The sequence below is a fragment of the Limanda limanda genome, chromosome 8 (genome assembly GCF_963576545.1).
Source record: "Limanda limanda chromosome 8, fLimLim1.1, whole genome shotgun sequence".
NCBI classification, from domain to species: domain Eukaryota; kingdom Metazoa; phylum Chordata; class Actinopteri; order Pleuronectiformes; family Pleuronectidae; genus Limanda; species Limanda limanda.
In genome coordinates this window covers 23,934,397-23,955,433 of record NC_083643.1, presented here as the reverse complement: position 1 = coordinate 23,955,433, position 21,037 = coordinate 23,934,397, and the positions used below count along the sequence as shown (strand labels likewise).

General features: G+C 40.8%; 1 protein-coding gene across 1 annotated transcript; it reads left to right on the top strand.

Annotated features, from left to right (window-relative positions):
• The first annotated feature begins 17,245 nt into the window (after positions 1-17,245).
• LOC133009340 (zinc finger protein 883-like) lies at positions 17,246-20,360 on the top strand. The gene is made up of 2 exons (XM_061076821.1): positions 17,246-17,498; positions 18,325-20,360. The coding sequence occupies exons 1-2, from the start codon at positions 17,327-17,329 to the stop codon at positions 20,205-20,207; spliced, it is 2,055 nt and encodes a 684-aa protein (XP_060932804.1). The 5' UTR covers positions 17,246-17,326; the 3' UTR covers positions 20,208-20,360.
• The last annotated feature ends 677 nt before the right edge of the window (positions 20,361-21,037 follow it).

Genomic DNA, 21,037 nt, shown 5'->3' with positions numbered 1-21,037 from the left:
ACATGTTTGTTTCATGCATTGTCATTATTTGTTTCCACAATCAATAGCAACAATCACTAACTCAATGAAAATAATAGAATTTATTACCTCCACACAAACATTTGATGGCGTCTGGGATTGGATGAATAGCTTTAGTCTCTCATCTCTGTGATATTGAATATCAAACCTTTCAGCCTCACAGTCTTTGTTCTTTGACAAGATTGACCCCGCAAAAATAACAAGAAATAGCACATGTTCCAGTGGCAGTCTGGAATAAATTAACGCAATATGGTCAGTTCATCTACGGAGACCATCAACACAATGTGCTCATTAAAAACCTACAATACAAACATCAGCACAGCTTTCCAAAGCCACTCAGTGCTCTGTCGGTCATCTGTCATCCATTGTTGTGCTCATAATCCCACCATTGACAGTGAGGTCCATTTCCACCATCGGGGACCCAGAATTAATCAGTGGGCTTAAATTAGCCCTGGGCAATTAAAACACCCGGCGAATGGTTAATTAATTGACCTTGGTGGTCATTAAACAATTCATGGAATCAATAATGGATCAATGGTCACCAGCGACCTTTCCAGCTCGGAGCAGATGGGCAGTGGCCACTTAGATGAAACTGTAGCTGGATGACAGTGGAGATGAACCGATCTCGCTTTATTTCCCAGACAGATGGATATGTATCCCCCCCCCCCTTTCTGACCCTCCCTCCCTCTTCAACTCTCCCCCCCAGAGCAAAGGTTGTATTTTTAAACCTGAGGATACAGTGAAGTGAGTGTCTGACCGCCCGTCGCTTAATAAAACCGATCGTTTTCTTAAGAAGAAAATCCCAAAAGCTCATAAGATTATTGATTTTGTGTTGATTAGTGCTGCAACTCACAAAGCATCGATAAATCTGCAGATGATCTTATTGATCTTTCTTTTCGATGAAACATTTTGATTATTTGATTTAGTTTTTTTGTTCATTTCGGTCTAATCCAAAAAAAAACTAAATAATTCACCTTTACACACACCATGTACAAAATCAGTACAATCCTGCATTACGTGCATTATTACAGATCCCTTCCCCCCCCCCTCTCTTTTCACAATCACATAACAAATCAATTATACATTAATCAAAAGTCATCATCAAAACATAAAATTCATACTGTTTCATTGGTTTTTCTTTATAAATAAAGCTTAGATTTAATCATATTTGAGCAACATTAAAAATTAATTTCCATGAATACACAGTTCAACTTCACAAACAGAAATAGACATCTGACAGAAACTGTCTAAAATCCCTAAATATTAATTTAATAACCCTAAAAAAAAATTAAACAGAGAAACAAATCAAATTCTAACTTTCAAGAAGCTGATACTTAGAAATGTGTTGCATTTTTTAAAATAGATTAATCAGTTATCCAAACTGTTGCTGATTCATGTTCTATTAAATTATTTATGAGCTTACTGTTTCATCTGTAATGTTTTTATTGACAAAATATTGGTTTATTTGTTGTATTGAGGAATTGGAACTGAATCTCATTCGTGCAATTTATTCACACTTGTGTAAAAACTGGAGATAATTTCTTGCCAAATTATTCTCTAAAATGTATATCAATAGCATCCAATCAACATTTCCAAGCTACACAATATTTTATTTTATTATATTGTTGATTTTTTAAATCGCCACAAGGCCACAGAGCTCAGTGTGACATCGACCTCTCGCCCTCTCATTGCCTCTCTCTCTCTTGAACCAGGCTCCGCTCCTGACCCTGCGTGGCCGGACCGTCTGAGGACAAAGGAACTCTGCTTTCTAGTACAACCACCTCCCCCCTCCACTTCTGCTCATTTAAACTCCCCAGAACACCCCCCCCCCCCCCCCATCCCCCAACACAACCCACACCACAACAGAGCCTTCACCCCACCCCCACCCACTAGTCCATCCACTCCACAGTGTCTGAATATAGTCAGTAGTGTTGATCAATGTCGTGGACACAGGACACAGCACTTTGACACAGTACACCACTGGCTGTGTCCCGTTAGACACCAATAATCATCACTGTTGCTTTTATCCATCACTACTCCAAGTTGTTTTTGAGCCTAAACCTGAAGAGACTCTGACTTTGCCATAGACCCATGTGTTTATTATTGGAACCATGACGACAAAGGTCTGAAATGCCTACCACCACATGCAGGCGCTATTCCAGGAGAGGCTTCTATTGGTCGTATCAGAAGGGGGTGACAAGGGTATGGTTATCAAGAGTGGAGGAATTGTTGGCTAAATGATAATAATTTTTATTTGTATAGCACCTTTCAAATCAGCTGTTTCAAAGTGCCTCACAAATAGGAGAAATAAAAACAAGAATATTAAACATCAAGGACAAGAAGCAAATTAATACAATGTCATTCAAAATCAAAGACAGCAAATGATAAACATAAAACACTAAATCTAAAAATTAGAGACAGCAGGTAAAATAATGCAACATCATTTCAAGTAACGGCAAAAGTTAAGGATGTAAGAAACAAACCTCTGGTAAAAGTACATTCTATAAACGAATAGTGGATATCCAAATGATATATTCGTCAATTCATCATATTTCACTGGCAACAAATTCTGGAAAAGGTCCATCCATACTAGTCCATCTCTTAAACGTAGATACTGCCCCATCTTGTCTGCGATAATCAGAGGTTCATAGAGAGATATTATAATAATGTACTCAATAATAAATAATTTCCTAAAATGGTTAGGTCATTTAAGTTTTACAAATGTTGTCCAAGGAGGACCCCCCTTTATTTTACTAATACATTTGTTTAGGCCTTTATCAGTGCATTAACACATATGTGCAGCAGCGTGGCTCAGTGGTCATGAATGGGCCACTTAATAATTAATTGCATTAATTTGTTGTGGGTGGGGGGCAGGGAGGCTGTCATGAGTTGTGTGGACAACCAGAAGATACAGAGAGTTCCCAGCTTCATCCTGTCAGTAGAAATAAAGGTATTTAATTCCTGACACCAGAGCGCTGCAGCCAATCAACGGGATCACACCAGTGTTTGTGTGTGTGAGAGCCATGATGTCATTCTGCTTGGTCTATTCCACCACTCAATGCAATACACACATCCTCCACCCTCCTCTCTCCCTGGCAGCACCGGCCAGCTGTCTCCCCTGCTGCTCTCAGCTGATGGAGTACGAGGGTCTGATGGGGATACGAAGGAAGAGGTGGGGGGGTGGGTGGGTCGACAGCTGAGCAGATGCAGGAGCCCCTCCTGGGTTGGCCAGGGACAGGCTCTTTCCCAGCAACCCCGCAGCCGTGCAGCTGCCCAGGCACCAGCTGTCCTGATGATCACACCAAACAGACCAGGGACTTCCTCACTGTGGTGGTTGGCTGAGGACGGAGTGGAGGCCGTGTGGTGGAGTCTCACTGTATTGGACCAGCTGACACTCTCTAAACACCCACATCCCCCCCATCACCCTTCTCCAGACTGAAACTATCCCAGACAAAACATGCCTGGAAATGTCTCCCCCCTTTGACCTGTGGCCACTGGCTCGGAAACGGTAAACACACATGGGTTAAGTTTATATGGAAACAAATTACTGGATTAAAGGGAGAAGTATACTTCAGATTGACTTTGCTGTACAATGCATCGTCGGTACATTCGAACACAAGAGAAAGTTGCTACATCCCACGGCCTGCCTGACTGCTCTCCAGGAATTCTATGTACATGGTATATGGAGATATGGGTTTTACCAGCGATAACAATAAATAAATAAAATACACATTTTAAGAGTTATCTAATCATGGGTGTGTTTTTAAATGTCAAATGTGCTTCCATCACTTTTTGTTTGGTCTAATGAATGTAAGTAAAGATGGATATCGGATATCTGTACGAAATGGAGGTCAAAATATTTTGGGTGCCATCATCGCTCGCTCAAGGCATGATTCGACCAATCAGGGGTCAGTCTCAACTGTCAGTCAAGTAGTTTTACCTAATTTTTAAAGCCTCAAATAACTAACTAAAACCGAATTTACTGGATTTTTTATTGGGTCGATGTCCTAACATGAAGAAGGCAGGGTTTATGACCTCTAATGCAGCGAGCCACCAGGGGGCTGGTGACCATGTTTGGGCTTCACTTTTGAGGAGCTGTCATGTCGTCAACCTATATGTACAATCTATAATAAAGTCTCTATATACATTTTTCTCTTTCTAACCGCCCAGCAACTATCACCAGAGTAGGAGAAGATCTGAGATGATAAAAACGTTGATGGGTTTGGTTCTGCCCCAAGTTTTTCCTGCAAGTGTCTGAATCTTTAGCCTACTCACAAATTCATGGTCTTCAAGCTCCCACGAGTCCTTCACACTTTAACGAGAGTCCATCATGGACTCAGTCTCAAACATGCGAACAATTGCAGTGAATAAGAGCTGAAGTTTTGATTGTCACTCAGTGCCCAGGTCCCCACAGATTACATGACCCACACTTGTTGAAAGTGGACACATTCTTCCTGTTCCTTAGCTTCTGAATGACCCCCCTTTTAAGACGGGTCTGTTTGTTACTATAGTCTCACTATGAAGTTGTGCCGTTTAATGACCTTGTTTCTGTAATCATGTCTTAGGAATACTCCATGTTATCATTTTTGATCAGTGTCTGCACTATCAGTAAAAGTAATGTGATCAGCAGCGTGACCGGAATACTTGGTATTTTTATTCACTGTTAATATTCTCCTAAAAATATGCAAAAAATATATCAGCTATTTAAACCAGGTAAGCTGTCTATATAGGAAACGAATTGATATAAGATCACTGAAATGAAACTACAGAGATATACATTTTAATGCTACTATAATTATGAGAACCACAATGACCAACTGAATCCTGGTTTGCTTTTCTCCCTCTCTCTCTCTCTCTCTCTCTCTCTCTCTCTCTCTCTCTCTCTTGCTCTCACACACGCACACACGTAGAGGCAGATGGATAATGGGTGGGAATTGTGTTGATGGGCTCGGAGCTGGCAGGAACACAGCAACATGCCACCAGTGGGAGACTAAGGGTCACTGCTATTAACTCGGCCATCCGTCCAGCTGACACTAAATGAAGTTACGGTTTAATTAACCTAATTAAATTAACGATGAACATTACAGTGTAATTTCATTTTCCTCCCAACATCGGTGCCTCTCTGTCCATTTGGTGCATGGAGCTGGAAAATTACAACTTAAATTAAATCATATCACCCAGCAAGTTCACATCTCACAAACAGTGAAAACACAAACACACAACCAGCTGTAGAGAAAAGTGAAGTGATAAATATGAAACGTTAAATAGAGAGGTACTTGAAAGAAGGAGTTGAATTTTTTTAAATAAATGTAAATATTCTTTATTTTTACCTGCTCATCATGGCATCTAATCTCAATCCAATTTGACATCTAACTTAATTGGGTCATTGAGGACAGAAGAAAAGTTTAACACTAAGTTGTTGTGCTCATTTTCAAAATCACATTTTGACCAGTTGTAGGCAAAAATAACAACAAAAAATCAGCCTCTGAAAAAGCTAAAACTTCATGTGATGCCAGAAAAACATTTGAGACTATTTTAATTCTGTAAGAAAAATTAGCAGAAAAGATAATAAACTGTCCAGCAGAGTTTCAGCAAGCGAGTACAATAAACAGAGATTTCCGAGAACACTGTCAGAGGTCATGCCCCTGTACCCAACCTTAGATCAGTGTCCCCCCCCGACTTGGACCATCTCAGCTGTACCCATCCATCACAGAGGCCCCGGGCACTGGCCTGGGAACCCCTGAACCAACACTGGGCGAGTGACCACAGAGAAAGGTGAGCCCACTGTCCCCATCCCTCCCTCCATCACCTGTCACCTGTTATTGTCGTCACACATCAGCAGCTCCCTGACGTCCCGCCCGCAGCTGCTGACCTGGGCGGCAGCTGACCTGGTGCATCCTGAAGGTTGGGGGGAGGTTGCCTCTGTGAGAGAGTGTGTGTGGGTGGGTTTAGGGTTGATCTCCTGCCTGGACACACACACTAATCCTCTCTACTGTAGATGAAGGCTTCTTTTTTCGCCCGGGGGCAAGAAATGAAGCAAGTCACAATGGCACGTGTAACACCTTCATCTGGGGGTAAAAGAGGTTTGCAAAGCCCCAAAGCAAAATGAGGAAAATGGGATTCACCAGCAAAGGGGCGGAAACATGACTCCTGGTTTGGTCCAGTGTCAGTGATCAAAAGCTTTTCATGCTTTGAAGTTCCTCAGCATATCCACCTCCATACATCCTTTCATGTGAATAGAATTAGACTGAGTAAATCTTTTTTCCTTTCATTTTTTTGGACTATAGATTTCTTGTCTTGAAATATAATCATCCAAGCAGATAAAAAAATTAAATTAAATTATCTGGGGAAGATTGTTTTATATATGCTACTTCACATTAAAAGTCTTGAGACAACCTATCAATTTAATTTGGGTAGCACTTTTAATAAGATAAGGGCTTTGCAGGAAGAAGAGGGGGGGGTAAAGGAGAAAAAACAGGCATTATATAAATAAGGATTAGGATTATCCGTTGTTATTGAGAAGTTTGTCACACACTCAGAAGCATTGCAGCAGCACACAGCTCTCCACATAATATGGCAATTTAAAGGTCCAGTGTGTAAGATTTAGGTGAAACGGATATAATATAATCCTGGTGATGTTTTAACTAGCGTGTTTCATCCAAACTGTACGAATTGTTGTTTTCTTTACCATAAAATGGGCCCTTTAAATTTAAATACTTTATATTTATATCCGGAGCAGGTCCTCTCAACGGCAGCCGCTATTTCTTTAACAGTAACCCAGACTGGACAAACTAAAGAGCTTTTGAGTTTTAATGACAACTGAAGGTTACCAAAGGTTCTCCTTCATATTTGGAAGGGGAGGGTGAGGTGAGGGGTATATAGCTGCATCATGAAACTTCACCACTAGATGTCACTAGATTATACACACTTAACCTTTAAACTGAGAAGGGTTTTAAAGGACTACTCCTGAGAGGTAGAGATATCTTAAACTTAGTCAAGCTACAAAGTAGATCCTGCCTTTCCCATAATACAACTGGATGGTTTCTTTCATTAGATCATCCCTGCTTCCTTAATGATCCCTTCATGAAAACACCAGCGTATAAAGTAAAACCTTTTGTTAAGTTTTGTTTATAAAGCTCCCCTCAGAACCACGGGTGAAACTACACAACACTTTTCACATGTGATCACATAACTGAAGTCAATTTGTGAAATAAGTGGAGCTCCCTTGTCAGATTAACATGTGAACAGATTTTACTTTCCTACAGCCAAGGAGCAATTTTCAATAGCTTCTAGCTGGAGGGTTCATATTTTTGGAGAAAATCAGAAAGGGCGGAATGAATCCCATCGCATTATTTTCTGCTGTTTTCTATCATTCTCCTCTCCTCTCCTCCGTGACAGGGCTGCTGCTGGGAGATAATTGAAAAACAATTGCAGTCAAAGACATCAGATTATGACTGTTTGTTGCCTGGCGTCGTACCTGTCACCTCATAACAGGACCCAGCGGGATCCTGCCAATTCTGTAGAGTGAAGTCACAGAAGCGTGGCGCCCTGTGATGCTGCTGTTGCACATGTCACTTCCCCCAGGCCGTGTGATCGAGTGGAAGTCGTAGCTTTGGTACGGTGAAGTGACAAAATCTTCACTGCTGACTGGAGCTGACTGTTCACAGGAAGCGTTTGAAGGGTTGATCCATACAACTATATTACAGCAGGTTGTGAGGGTTTATATGAGAGACAAACTGAGCAAATACTGGAAAGGAAAGAACAGTGGGTTTGTTGTCACCACTGCAGAACATGACAACACTGACATTCATCCAATGCAGTCGGTTTGCATCGACACTTCGGTCATACAATTCATGACGATCCTCATCTCAGAACAGCAGGATGTATAAATCGCATCTGATTCAGTCTTTACTTTGATAATTGGCACAATAAAAACATCACAGTGTAGATGAGATGTGTGAGTGAAGTGTGCCCTTAACTTTCAGAATCTGAAAAGGCCTGTTAAGTGTGGTTGGTTCCCGGGTACAGTTATATTGTGGTTAAGGAATAAAATTACATAAATACATTTTAATGTATGCAATGTTGTGTTTGAGCTCAAATATTTGTAAAAAGGCCGGATAAGCTGAGATCAGAGTTGAGATTAAACTATCGGAAAGGTTTGTATCATTATTATAGTGACAGAAATGTTCAGTTATCAGTATTATCATGGTATTGTTTAAAATCTCTTTGACATAAGTCCTGATGTTTCTTGTTGCTTTTTTAACAGCAGGTATGTTTATCCTGGAGTTACTCTAATCCTTGTAAACTGTTATAAATCAGTTTTACATCTCGGCCCATTGAAGAGGGCCGTTAACGTATTGATAATGGTCTTGTTTATCACGTTACTTTATGCATGTGTATGTGTGTTCAAGAATCTCTTTATCATCTGCAGTTACTAAAGACTGCAGCAGCTCGCCGTCTGACTGGAAAAAAAGTAAGCACAATCAAATTACTTCAGTACTTGCTTCTCTTCATTTGCCCCCCCACAAATTCATATTTGATTTAAGATTTGCCTGCATGTTTTGAAGATTGGGCTGGTTCCACTTCATGTAACTGCTCCATCTTCATTCTCCACCCTGATGCCTGAGGTTGAACAACCTGATTTTTCTGTGATGAGATCTCGGTTCTAAAAAATGAATGTGACTGGGCCTTGGCAGCGGCTTCTCCTGATCTCTGGGACAGTTTGACTCCTTATATCAGAACTGCTCAGACCCTAGAAACATTTCAATCATTCAAGAGCAGTCACCTTCAATTGGAGATGTTGATTTCGTCTGTTATTGTGCAATATTTTAAACCTCAAATATACACAATGTTTAACATTTCACATTGCTTTTATATTTTTTCTGTTTATTCTCAGTTTTTTTAATATTATTTTATGTTCAATCTAAGCCTGTTCAGCCCTTTGGTCAACAGTAGTTGTTTTAAACGTGCTTTATAAATAAACCTTTTAACTTGACTTGACAACAAAATACCCTATAGAAATTCAGACAATCTTCCCTAAAATTAAAGTTTAAAAAAGAAGCACAAGAATACATGGTGGCGATGACAGGAACTAGAGAAAGTGAAAGTGTTGACGCAGGATTAGAGACAAATGTTGCAGTGTCGTTGGGACCACCACACAGGCGAAGGCCATCCAACACCTCGGCTCTCTGTTGACAAGTGGCTGTGAGAGACAGGAGCTGGTCGGCACAATATCCAGAGGTGTGCAAACCACACAGGGGAAAATATAATCCCCTCGCCACCACAGAGTGATCCAAATAATGAGAGGGGGTGTTAGATGTCCTCTTCCTGTCTGATTTTGATTTGTTCCTCCCTAATTTCAAAACAGCAACTGGGTCACACAAGGACAGGGAAGACTTGACCACATAGAGCAGAAGAAATGAGACTTAAAGCCGTGTGACGGTTTCACATCAGTGAAAGAAGAAGCCTGATGCCAGATGTTGCAGTCACGGTGGATAATTGATGTCACGTGGTGTTTAAAGATGGAAAATGAGGAGCTTCTTTGAACACCGTGTAATACAGCACACCAGGATCTCCTGTTGCTGGTTTACTTTGTGTGTGTGGGCAAATAATCTTCAACATGCTGCACAGCCCCATTATCTTCCTCATTGTCTTAATAGAAAACTCAACATTCACTGAATGACTGGATTTTCTTTTATGATTTTCCTCTGACTGAGGGCCCTGGATCTATAAACCTGCAACATGCCATTACCATGGTAACACATCAGTTTAATTGTATGTCATTAGTGTGAATAAAGGCTCCATTATGCTTCTACGTATCCGTTTCTCGGAGAGGGTTGCACGGAGAGCGGAGAGTCTTTTTGATTTTTACTTCTCCGACGACTGTACGTTGAAAACAATTCTCCGCCAAACCCATAGGTGGCGCAACGGAAGACGAGCTCAGAGAAGCCTACCCCAAGAAGAAGAAGTCCACGTGTGTCTGTTTACCTCTGTCAGCTAGCCTCCCACACACTGAACCATGGCAACTAACAGAACTAAATAAAGTGACACCCAGCGGGTCAAAATGCTGATGTTATCGTTTCTTAGCGCAGAGGTTCCCCGGTCTTGTTTCCGAACTCTGTTGCTAATTCCACAGCTTAAAGCTCCGTCTAGCTTCAAGCTACACGGAGCCAGCTAGCTCCCCTCCCAGCTTCCACACACAGTCAGCAGGGACTCCCGGCACTAACCCTAACCCAGTGTTTGCTTCTAACCTGGCGGTATTCTAGAAACAGTGTCATGATAGAAGTGGAATTAAAGTCGTGACGGCGGGTTTTTGCACTGTTACCACCGCAGTTAGCATGGTGGCTAGCCCGCTAGCGCCGTTTTGAAAGCTCGTTATAACCGTATGTGACCGTGCACACATGCCGTCAGTGCTCTAACGAGCCACCGTCAGCCAGACAACTCCGCTGGCTTAAAAAACACATCACATTCATCGTAGAATCGTAGTTGTGTTTGGGTTTATTGTCAAGCAGGAAGTTTGAGGTCCGGAAATGTGAAATCTGGAAATGACGTCGTAGGGAAATGATGTCGTTCGCGGACCAATCACAGCCAAGAGCTGTCCGTGGGGTCTCCGAAATAAAGACGGACAGTTAAAAAAATCAGAGGTGTACGAAAAGCTGTCTGAGGCGCTCGGAGAGGGTGTTCCACGACGGATAGGGCGGTCTTATCTGTCCGTTTTAGAAAAGACGGACAAGCATAAATTGGCCTTAAGTCCTATAGATTGCAACAGAAATAACAGTTTTAACAGAAAAATTCAAATACGTGGCTAATTCGGGTAAAAAAATGTGGGTTCTATACATTGGAAAGTAAAATAATAGACGAAGGATTTAATATGGGTGAGGGAAGAACAAATTAAACTCTGATGTGGATGCAGATCAGAGAGCTGATCCAGGATTTTTTTCATCTTTTTTGAATCATTATGACATAGGTAGTTTTAAGACGTCACCTTGATTAATTCATAGCGCTTGATGGAAAAAATATATCTATAAGTGTGAGGATGGTGCAAATCCCCCCAAAAATGTATCGAGTTAAATATAGATTCATAAGGGGACTGTTGGACCTTTGTGACCCTTGCGAACTCTACATAGTGTCAGAGTAGTTTCCGCTTGGTTTAGGTTTGATTGTCAGCATGTAGATCTGACATTTGGTGTTTTTCTTTTTATATTCATGCTATGATTCTAACACTTAATAAGACAAATCCTATGAATAAGATACCAAAAATGAAAAAGAATATTGAGGAAAAACAGTGGGTCACAGAAGGCTGGAAGGACATTGCATGTAGAGACATAGGGTATTTATGTAATATTATCAGAAATCAGTCACCAGCATCTGTTAAAGCGTGTTCATTTATCCTTTAAGAGAAGAAGAGCCGAACTCAGTCTGCTCAATTAAGTATTTATTTAGAAAGCAATGAACAGGTTACAGCAAAGCAATGGGCTTCCACACATTAGTTGTATCAGAGCGCTATGAACATCCGGGGTCTGTCTATTTTATAACAGTAGATCTTCGTTCCTCCTCCTCGGAAGTGCGCAGGCGTAATCCATCCTCCTGGCTTTTGGAATACGGAAGTAGAACAGGGAGACACTCCCAATGACGCTATAGTTGCTTGGCAACCTGTTTACTTCATAGAAGGCCTTGAACCAGCAGATGCAATGTGGGGCAAAATTGTTGTCCAGCGAAGCAAAGAATATTACGTTTCAGCTATATCAAAACAAACCTGACTGTGTAAACATACGGATCCTCGAAACCAAAGCAACATACAAAATTAAGTCAACAACGTCACTCTGTCTGACCTCATATCAAGACAGCTGTGAGACTGACCATCAATATGACACACACACAATTCTAGCTAGTTTCAAGATTGAACATTCTGAGAATCAAAAGATTATTGCTAATATTCTGTATGAAGGCCTAATATCTAACTAAAAATACTTCTATTTTTATTGTTAAGAGTACAAATATAATTTGAAATGCTTCTATCTTTATTTGTTTAGAATTCTGTCAGACACAACCTATAGTTAAAAGTTGGAAATCCCAACACATCTTCATGGTATTTTGAATCTTAACCAACATAAACAACCAGGAAGGGGAGGAAACAGATGGAGAGACATTTGCATTCCCGAGCAGTTGGAGGGAACAAGACACCAGATGCTTTGCTTTTATTTTCTACATTTTCGCTCACTCATTTGATGGTATGGTGGCCCGAGTGGGACAAAGAACCAAGGCCAAATATCTTTGGCTCTGAGGAGACAACAGCTGGAAGGAGCAAACCAGGAAGTCGCTCCACTTCATTAAAGACCCAGCAGGGGAGCAGCAGAGCTTCTCCCTGTCTCCTCCCACTCTCTCCATCATTCTGCTCCTCCCTTCTGTTTGTCATAACACACACACACACACGCGCACACACACACACACACACACACACACACACACACCCTCCCTCCCTCACCAGTGTAGATTTGCAGCATCAACTGAGAACATAAACTCATTCCCACTGCAGAGAGACAGAAAACAACATTTTGAAGTTTGTATATCAGAACATTTGACATTCATAATGCCTGGTGCTCATTTTTTATTTCAAAATGTGTTTTTTAATGTCTGCTGAGATGCATTCTCCTTTAAGCTGAGGTTAATAATAATGTTATGGAGCCCCTAAAATCCTGAAAGGTGACATTACCTCCGCAATGCAGGTCATGTTCCCCCCCATGTCCGTTTGTTTGTGATTTTGCAGAAACTAGAAGATGGATTACCATGAAACTTGAAAGGAGCCAGTATAGTTTAGGAAAGAAACCATTCAATTTCTGTGGTGATCCTGATCAGGAGGCAGATGCAGGATTTATTTCGAACAATCAATTAATTGACCTTGATGGAAAAAATGTGGCCCATCTAGGGGACTGGTATTTATGAGTGTGTGTAATATGATGAAAATATAAAATGTAAAAAATAAAAACCTAGATCCATTGAATGTGTATGTGGTTTCATGAGGGGACTGCTGTGTTCCACTCTAGAATGTTAGTTATTTATCAAATGAGATTTTGATAAAAAATAAAAAATTCAATCAAAAGTTTTATTTTATTCTACTTAATACCTTTTCATCATCTGTGATCAAACACTGTATTGATACTTCACTGTGAGCACTTTTCACTTGCAAAACTGATGAAATAACAAATGTCAGTTACAAGTTCACGGACCTGTCAGGTCTGCAGTGTAGTGCACTCTCTGCTGTGTGTGTTTGTGTGTGTGTGTGTGTGTGTGTGTGTGTGTGTGTGTGTGTGTGTGTGTGTGTGTGTGTGTGTGTGTGTGTGTGTGTGTGTGTGTGTGTGTGTGTGTGTGTGTGTATTCTTAGCTGAGGTGGTCAGTAACTCTTTCCCTTCTAAGCTCTTCTGATCTGATCCTCTCTCCAGCAACAGCAACGCTAATCTCATGCACAGTGAATCCCGGCCACTTTCTTAACTGGTGTTAAAACGCGACATTACTCACACACACAAACACACATTTAAGTTAAAACTTGATCCTTCTACACGCATCTGATTCATATCCTCCAGATTTGACCCTGCCGCTTGAAAAACTGACCAGCACACACTCATCTTTAAGCAGTCCAAAACACCCATTAAACAACACACACACACACACACACACACACACACAAACACAAACACACATGCTGTGGCCTTTTGGCATCACGGGCCCCATCAGCAATAGTTGATCACTTCATGATTTGCTCATTCAGTGAGTGATGGACAGAACCCCCCTCAGCACCACAAAAGAAGACACCTGTTAGAATCTGCTTAATCCTAGTCAGCGGCCCTGCTCTCGAGGCTGTTTGGGGCCCCGTCTAATCCGCACAAGGGCACAGGGCCAAGGCCAGGGTAGATTAGACCCCCACCATCCATCATCTATACACACACACCTCAGAGTCTGCCCCCTATAACGAGGGTTTGAATTGGCCCCTTAATCCTTGGACTCAGCGGAGCCCTCCACGCTGCACACACCTACCTCCCCCCGCCCTCAGCAGAAAGCCTGTAATCTCCATGCATCGCCTTCCCACTTGCAGACCTGGCTCAGCCCAGCCCAGCACTCACTTAGCCCCCCTCCTCCACCACCTTTCCCCTTCCCCAGTGGGGCTGAAAGCCCATTGATTTGTTGATTTCTCCTCTTTTGTTTGCAGCCGGCCGAGTGTTAACGAGACATCCAGGGTCCGGGGCCCAGTGCCAGGACTTTTGGCATGGGAGATTAAGGTCCTGATCTGGGCATCTGTCACTGCCCAGTCTCCCTAGTGGCTCTGGGACAGTCCTCTCTTCCAGCCATTTTCAGAGTGATTGATGCAAAGAGGAGAGGATATGACCACAAATAAAAACATAGTGTTGGAATATATTTTGAGATCAGTTGCAATTTGACCAGGCAGACTGGCTTTGAGTGTCTCATCAGCATAAATACACACTTGCAGTTTCACAAACACATGCAGATACACATGACAAATTGGGGAAAATACATAGAGACAGATTTTGCCTGCTGCCGTCTGGCCGACGGTACAGCAGCATCCGGGCCCGCACCACCAGGCTCAGAGACAGTTTCATCCCCAGGCCATAAGAGTTTTACACTCCTCTGAACTGCAATAACTCCACTAAACCAGCACCGTGGCATATTTGCACTATTGCACATAATTGCACTATTGTTGTTTTTTTTCTTCAGCTGTATATATATATATATATTTTATTTTCTATTTTAAATTTTTTATATTCTATTTTATTCTATTTTATACTATTTCTTTTTTTTTTGGTTGTAATTACTTGAGCATAACCAGAAGAGAGCCTGTAACTCAAGCATTTCATTGCCAGCGACTGCTTAATGTTATTGTTGGGCATTTGATAATAAACTCTTGAATTTTTAATCTTGAATCAATGCAGGACTAGAATGACAGTCAGTAGAGTGCATACCTCCTACAAGGCCCTACGTTTCCCTTATAATACCACACTTAAATTCAATAGATCCAGAATTTTAGGGGGATGATTCTCTGATAAATCAACAATAATTGTGAAAAATACACTCTCTCAAAATGTTAAGGAAAGATTACCCCATTATCCGGATTCTACACCAAAGTTCAATGGCATCTTCCCTGACCCATCCCTCATTATTCTCCTTAATTTCATGGTAATCCATCCAGAAGTGTTTGCGTGATGCTGCCAACTTCGATGATTCTTAATAGAGCCCTAACAGAAGGAATCTTTCCTGCCAGTTTTAAAAATGCTGTGGCTCCACCTATATTAAAGAAACCTCACCTTGAACTCTCTGTTCTTAGCAATTTTGGGCAATCTCTAAACTTCCACTGTTTCAACACAACTTTTATCTTTTATCTGTCATAAAAACATCTCTGAGAAATTTCTGTCAGGTTTTAGATAATTACACAGTACAGACACTGCCCTCCTCAAAGTAACCAATGACCTTCTTTTAGCAGCTGACAGAGGAGAGGACCTCCAAGACCTAAGTGGAGCCTTTGATACTGTAGATCAGATTAAATGACCGTCTTAGAAACTGGGTTGGCATCAAGGATACACTATGCACTTAGTTGGTCTCTATCCGTTACCATGGTGAATGGTAGTATTTATGCACCACATGCACGTTCAACACTCTTCGAGTTAACTGAACTGACTCAGAACAGCTGAACAGACTCAGGGTTGATCAGCACAGAGGTCAGGGTTAGCATCAGTTTGTTGCTTCAGAAACAACACCAACATCACAAAACGAATGAAATGTATAACAAAAATATCATAAAAGCTCTTAGGTATATTGACGGTTTAAACAGAAAGTTTACTTGGACTTGGTCTCCCTCTAGTGGTTAAAACGTAACTCACCTACAGGCTGAAGAGGAGTGTTTTATTAAGATACACTTACAGCACTTATGTTTGTGTGAGGTTAAACTGATGTGTGGGATTTTGAAGGCAAACCACAAAAAAAGTTATATGATATCAACATATAAAATTACCTATATTGTATTTTATATATTTATTTTATTTTATTTATTATTGTGTGAAGCTATATAACCATCACCAGTGTATATCAGTTTGTTTCTCTGTGTTTAGTCGTTGAACGTAGCTAAACATAATGTAAATAAAATAGTAATTTGTTCGAGACCACTTCTGCTTAAGGCAATTGAGCTAGATATTGTTGTCAAACAAAGACAAAAACCCTGCTTCCACCAAAACACTACGCTACTTCATAATGCCATCTAACTATATACTCTGTTTTCATTATTTTGATTCAAAGATCCCTAACAGTAGAAGTTGTGCGTTGGGGTATTACTGTGCCCAAATTTGTCTTATTATACAGGCCATACTAAGGAGGAGGAAACATATAAAGGTTATTGCATTCAGACCAGCCTCTCGTACACCTGAGCCACCACACAGTAAGATGTTCTTCTTCCCCCTAAATTGGACAAACCTGTTCGCCAAAGGAGGGAAATCAAACAAAGCCAGCATAGAAGAGAACTGAGGAGTGAGAGTGTCTGAAGGAAGGAGATCACAAAAATTTGTTTCTGGATATATGTGCTGAGGGAGGTGGCTGTTGATCCAAGAACTGGCTGGTTTTGTTTACACAATCTCCCTGGACAGAGGCAAATGAGCTGATCCCTGGAGCCTGATGAAGGATTTCGAAATCGGTCTAAACTTCTGGGATTTGGCTGTGATCCCCTCTGTCCTGGTTGAACCATAAAAGCCAAGTCTCCGTACTGAAACTCTCCTGGCTTCCCCGATTCCCTTTAATTTAGCCTCGAGTCAGTTTAACCCTCAACCCTGTGGCTCCACACCACGATCACTACTGTGCAGACTCTGACTCAAACTAACGTCAAACGTGCGAGAGAATGTAGTGTCCAACATAATTGACCTCCATTTGTGTAAAACTGGAGGGAGTGGAGTTCTGTCATACATCTATATATACAGTATGTGATACCAACATATATGATGACTGATTTATGTCATGTTGAATTCTGTCACTATGATTTAACTCTGTATTTCAACTCATAGAATCGAATTTTAAACTCCAGCATTGGCGTGAATGTACAGGTGCAGGTTCTAACATCTATCAGAAGGAGGCGCTATGAACACTTAATACATAGGGATAAAAAGTTGTACCCTGTCTCTCTGTCGGACCTTCGCAGTGTGACACAGACCGGAAGTCGAGACAGCGCTAGCAGCGTTACCTCGGTGCTAGCTGTTAGCTGGAAGACAATCGAGTGGTCGTGTCTCGGGTAAATATTCAAGTAGTTGACGGAGCAGTGATGTCTTCGGTTCAGTGCCTGAGAGGCTTCATCAGTGAGCGGCTCACTGCGGCTGCTGGAGAAATATTCACAGTGTTTGAGAAAACCATCGTCCAGTACGAAGAAGAGGTCGCTCGCCAGCGCAGACTGCTGGACGTCCTTTTGAAACCTGAAATAAAGCTACACAGGATCGGTATGTGCAACCACAATAAGACTGATCTAGCTATGGGTAGCTAGTAAGAAATGAAGTCAACAGCTTTTGTGCATATTAAAGTCTTGCATGCATCAGTTGTGCAGAATCAGTCATGTGAAATGAATGGCAGGTGCTCTGTAGGGAGTACATACTGTATGGGTCATTTTTGGACAATTCTACATATACATTATGTAGAATTGGTGTATAAAATACAAAATGCATGTTTGTTCATGAAGTAAGCAAATCAAAATTATGAGTTGAGATTATATAAAAAAAGTTTCAACAAATACCTGCAATATTAAATGATAAAATCAATTTATTTCAAAGATACAGCAAAAACAATACTCAGCCAAGGAACAATAGACTCAGATTGTTCAAATCAGGCCTAGATTATCACAAAGAAGCAAATCACTCTTAAGAACATACTTCATCTTTGTGAAAATGTATTCTATTTTAAAATAAGGAAGCTTGTTTACTTTCATGTCAAGACCACATCACACCAGGTCCAGATCAATAACATCTGAACCTGGACTGGTTCTTTATACGGACCTGACCTTATATGGTCTGGATGGAGAAAACACTACATGTTCCTTAATTTTTTTATTGCTTTATAATTTACTTCATAAATTTGAATGTTTGTTTCAAACAACATTAATTATTCAATGAAAATATTAAACTCTTACACAACAATATGTGGAGCTAAAACTGGAGAAGCAGTTAATATTGTTACTCAGCTTTCACAGTAATTAACAAATATGAAACTATATTGTCTTTTATTTTATCATCCCAGTTGTATCCTCTGTCTTGTGGCTCTTTGTTCCTCCAGAGCTCCCACAGCAGCATGCCTGTAATAAGGAGGAGGTTTTCTCTGACCAGCAGCTCTGTAATCAGGAGAGGAACTCAAGTCTGGACCAAGAGAACCCAGAGCCACGACAAATTAAAGGGGAACAGGAGGAAATGTGCATCCGTCCGGAGGGAGAGCAGCTCGTACTGAAGCAGGAGACTGATACCGTAATGTTGACTCCTGATTATGAGGAAAGTGATCCCAGAGAACCAGAATCAGAGAGTGAGCACCAGCTCTTCTCTCACAACTCTACTGTAGCTGAGAGTCAAGATCAGAACAGAATAAAACATGTGGAATCAGGATCAACTAGAAATGAAGAACCAAACCCACAGAAGAGTCTTCATGGAAACAGAAGTCCCAGTAAAACTGTTTACATATCAGAGATTACAGCTGATACTCATAGTGGTGGAAATTCTTTCAAATGTGACAAAGGTGAAGGTTTTATGTATAAACATCAAATGAAAATACATCTGAGAAACTACACAGGTGAGAAACCTTATATATGCAAAATATGTCAGAAACGTTTTATTGGGATGGTCTACTTCAAAGTCCACATGAGGATTCACGCAGGTGAGAAGCCATATTCTTGCAAAACATGTGGAAAACGTTTTTCAAATTGTGGGCTTTTGAAAATCCATACGAGAATTCACACAGGTGAGAAGCCATTTACTTGCCAAACATGTGCAAAACGTTTTAGAACCTCTGGGCATTTGACTGTCCACATGAGAATTCACTCAGATGAGAAGCCATATTCTTGTAAAACATGTGGAAAACGTTTCTCAAACTGTGGGCTTTTGAAAATCCACAAGAGAATTCACACAGGCGAGAAGCCATTTACTTGCCAAACATGTTCAAGACGTTTTAGAACCTCTGGGCATTTGACTGTCCACATGAGAATTCACTCAGATGAGAAGCCATATTCTTGCAAAACATGTGGAAAACGTTTTTTAAACTGTCGGCTTTTGAAAATCCACACGAGAATTCACACAGGCGGGAAGCCATTTACTTGCCAAACATGTGCAAGACCTTTTAGAACCTCTGGGCATTTGACTGTCCACATGAGAATTCACTCAGATGAGAAGCCATATTCTTGCCAAACATGTGCAAAACTTTTTAGAACCTGTGGGCATTTGAATGTCCACATGAGAATTCACTCAGATGAGAGGCCATATTCTTGCCAAACATGTCAGAAAAGTTTTACAGATAATAGTACATTGACAAACCACATGAGAATCCACACAGGTGAGAAGCCATATTCTTGCAAAACATGTGGGAATGGTTTCAGACGTAGGAGTGATTTGAACGTCCACGAGAGAATTCACACAGGTGAGAGGCCGTATTCTTGCCAAACATGTGGGAAATGTTTTAGACGTAGTGGTGATTTGAAAGCCCACATGAAAGTTCACAGTCGTGAGAGGCCGTATTCTTGCCAAACATGTGAGAAAACCTTTGCACGTAAAAAAGACTTGAAAACCCATATGAGAACTCACACTGGTGAGAGGCCATTTTCTTGCAAAGCATGTGGGAAAGGTTTTGGTCAACGTGGGCATTTGGCAGCACACATGAGGAGACACACAGAAGATGAGGAACCTTATTCTTGCGATACCTGTCAGACAAGTTTTGGAGAAAGAAGTCAATTGAACGTCCACATGAGAACTCACACAGATGAGACATTTTCTTGCCAAACTTGTGGGAAATGTTTTGGAAGTAGTGGTGATTTGAAAGCCCACATGATAGTTCACAGTGGTGAGAGGCCGTATTCTTGCCAAACATGTGGGAAAACCTTTGCACGTAATAATGACTTGAAAATGCATGTGAGAAGTCACACTGGTGAGAGGCCATATTCTTGCAAAGCAGGTGATTGATTGATATATAAATTGAGTGTTGTTGAAGATGATAAATTATCTGGTCATCCTGCAACTATAATCTGCAGGGGAGATACCAACTCATGTAGTAGATCTTCTATGTGGCTTAATGAAATGTACCATATTAATAAACTTGTATTTGAATAACCATAATTTTTTCTTCAATGCTGGTTCTTCAGATCGATCTTGCCAATTTGAGGATAATTATGAGCACCATTTTTACTCGATCGACTATGAAAATAAATAGATATGTCTATTTCAAACTCTGTATTCATCACTGCCTACATACTACCGTGTAGGGCTGGGAGATATGGAAAAAAAATCTTAAATTTAGGGGGATAGACCTAGACATTCTAACATTGACAACAACAGTATGAACCCATTTAATAGTAAATATGGACACATCATTAAATATGAATATCCAACAGTAGTCAAAGATTAACAACTAAAAATCTTAATAAGGAAACAATGGGCTTACTAACATGTGCGCAGAAATGTTCTTACTCCGCAGAAAATAAGTGCGTGCCCAAAATTGCCGCCGGATTCATGACACGTGTGCACCAGCCGATTTTGTTCTCACAACCATATGTTTGTGAATTAGAATCAATCTACAGTGGATATAAAAAGTCTACACACCCCTGTTAAAATGCAAGGTTTTTGTGATGTTAACAAATGAGACAAAGATAAATCCTGTCTGAACTTTTTTCACCTTTAGTGTGACCTTTAACGTGAATAATTCAATTGAAAAAACAAATGGAAATCTTTTAGGGGGAAAAATTAAAAAATTAAATAATGTGGTTGCATAAGTGTGCACACCCTCTTATAACTAG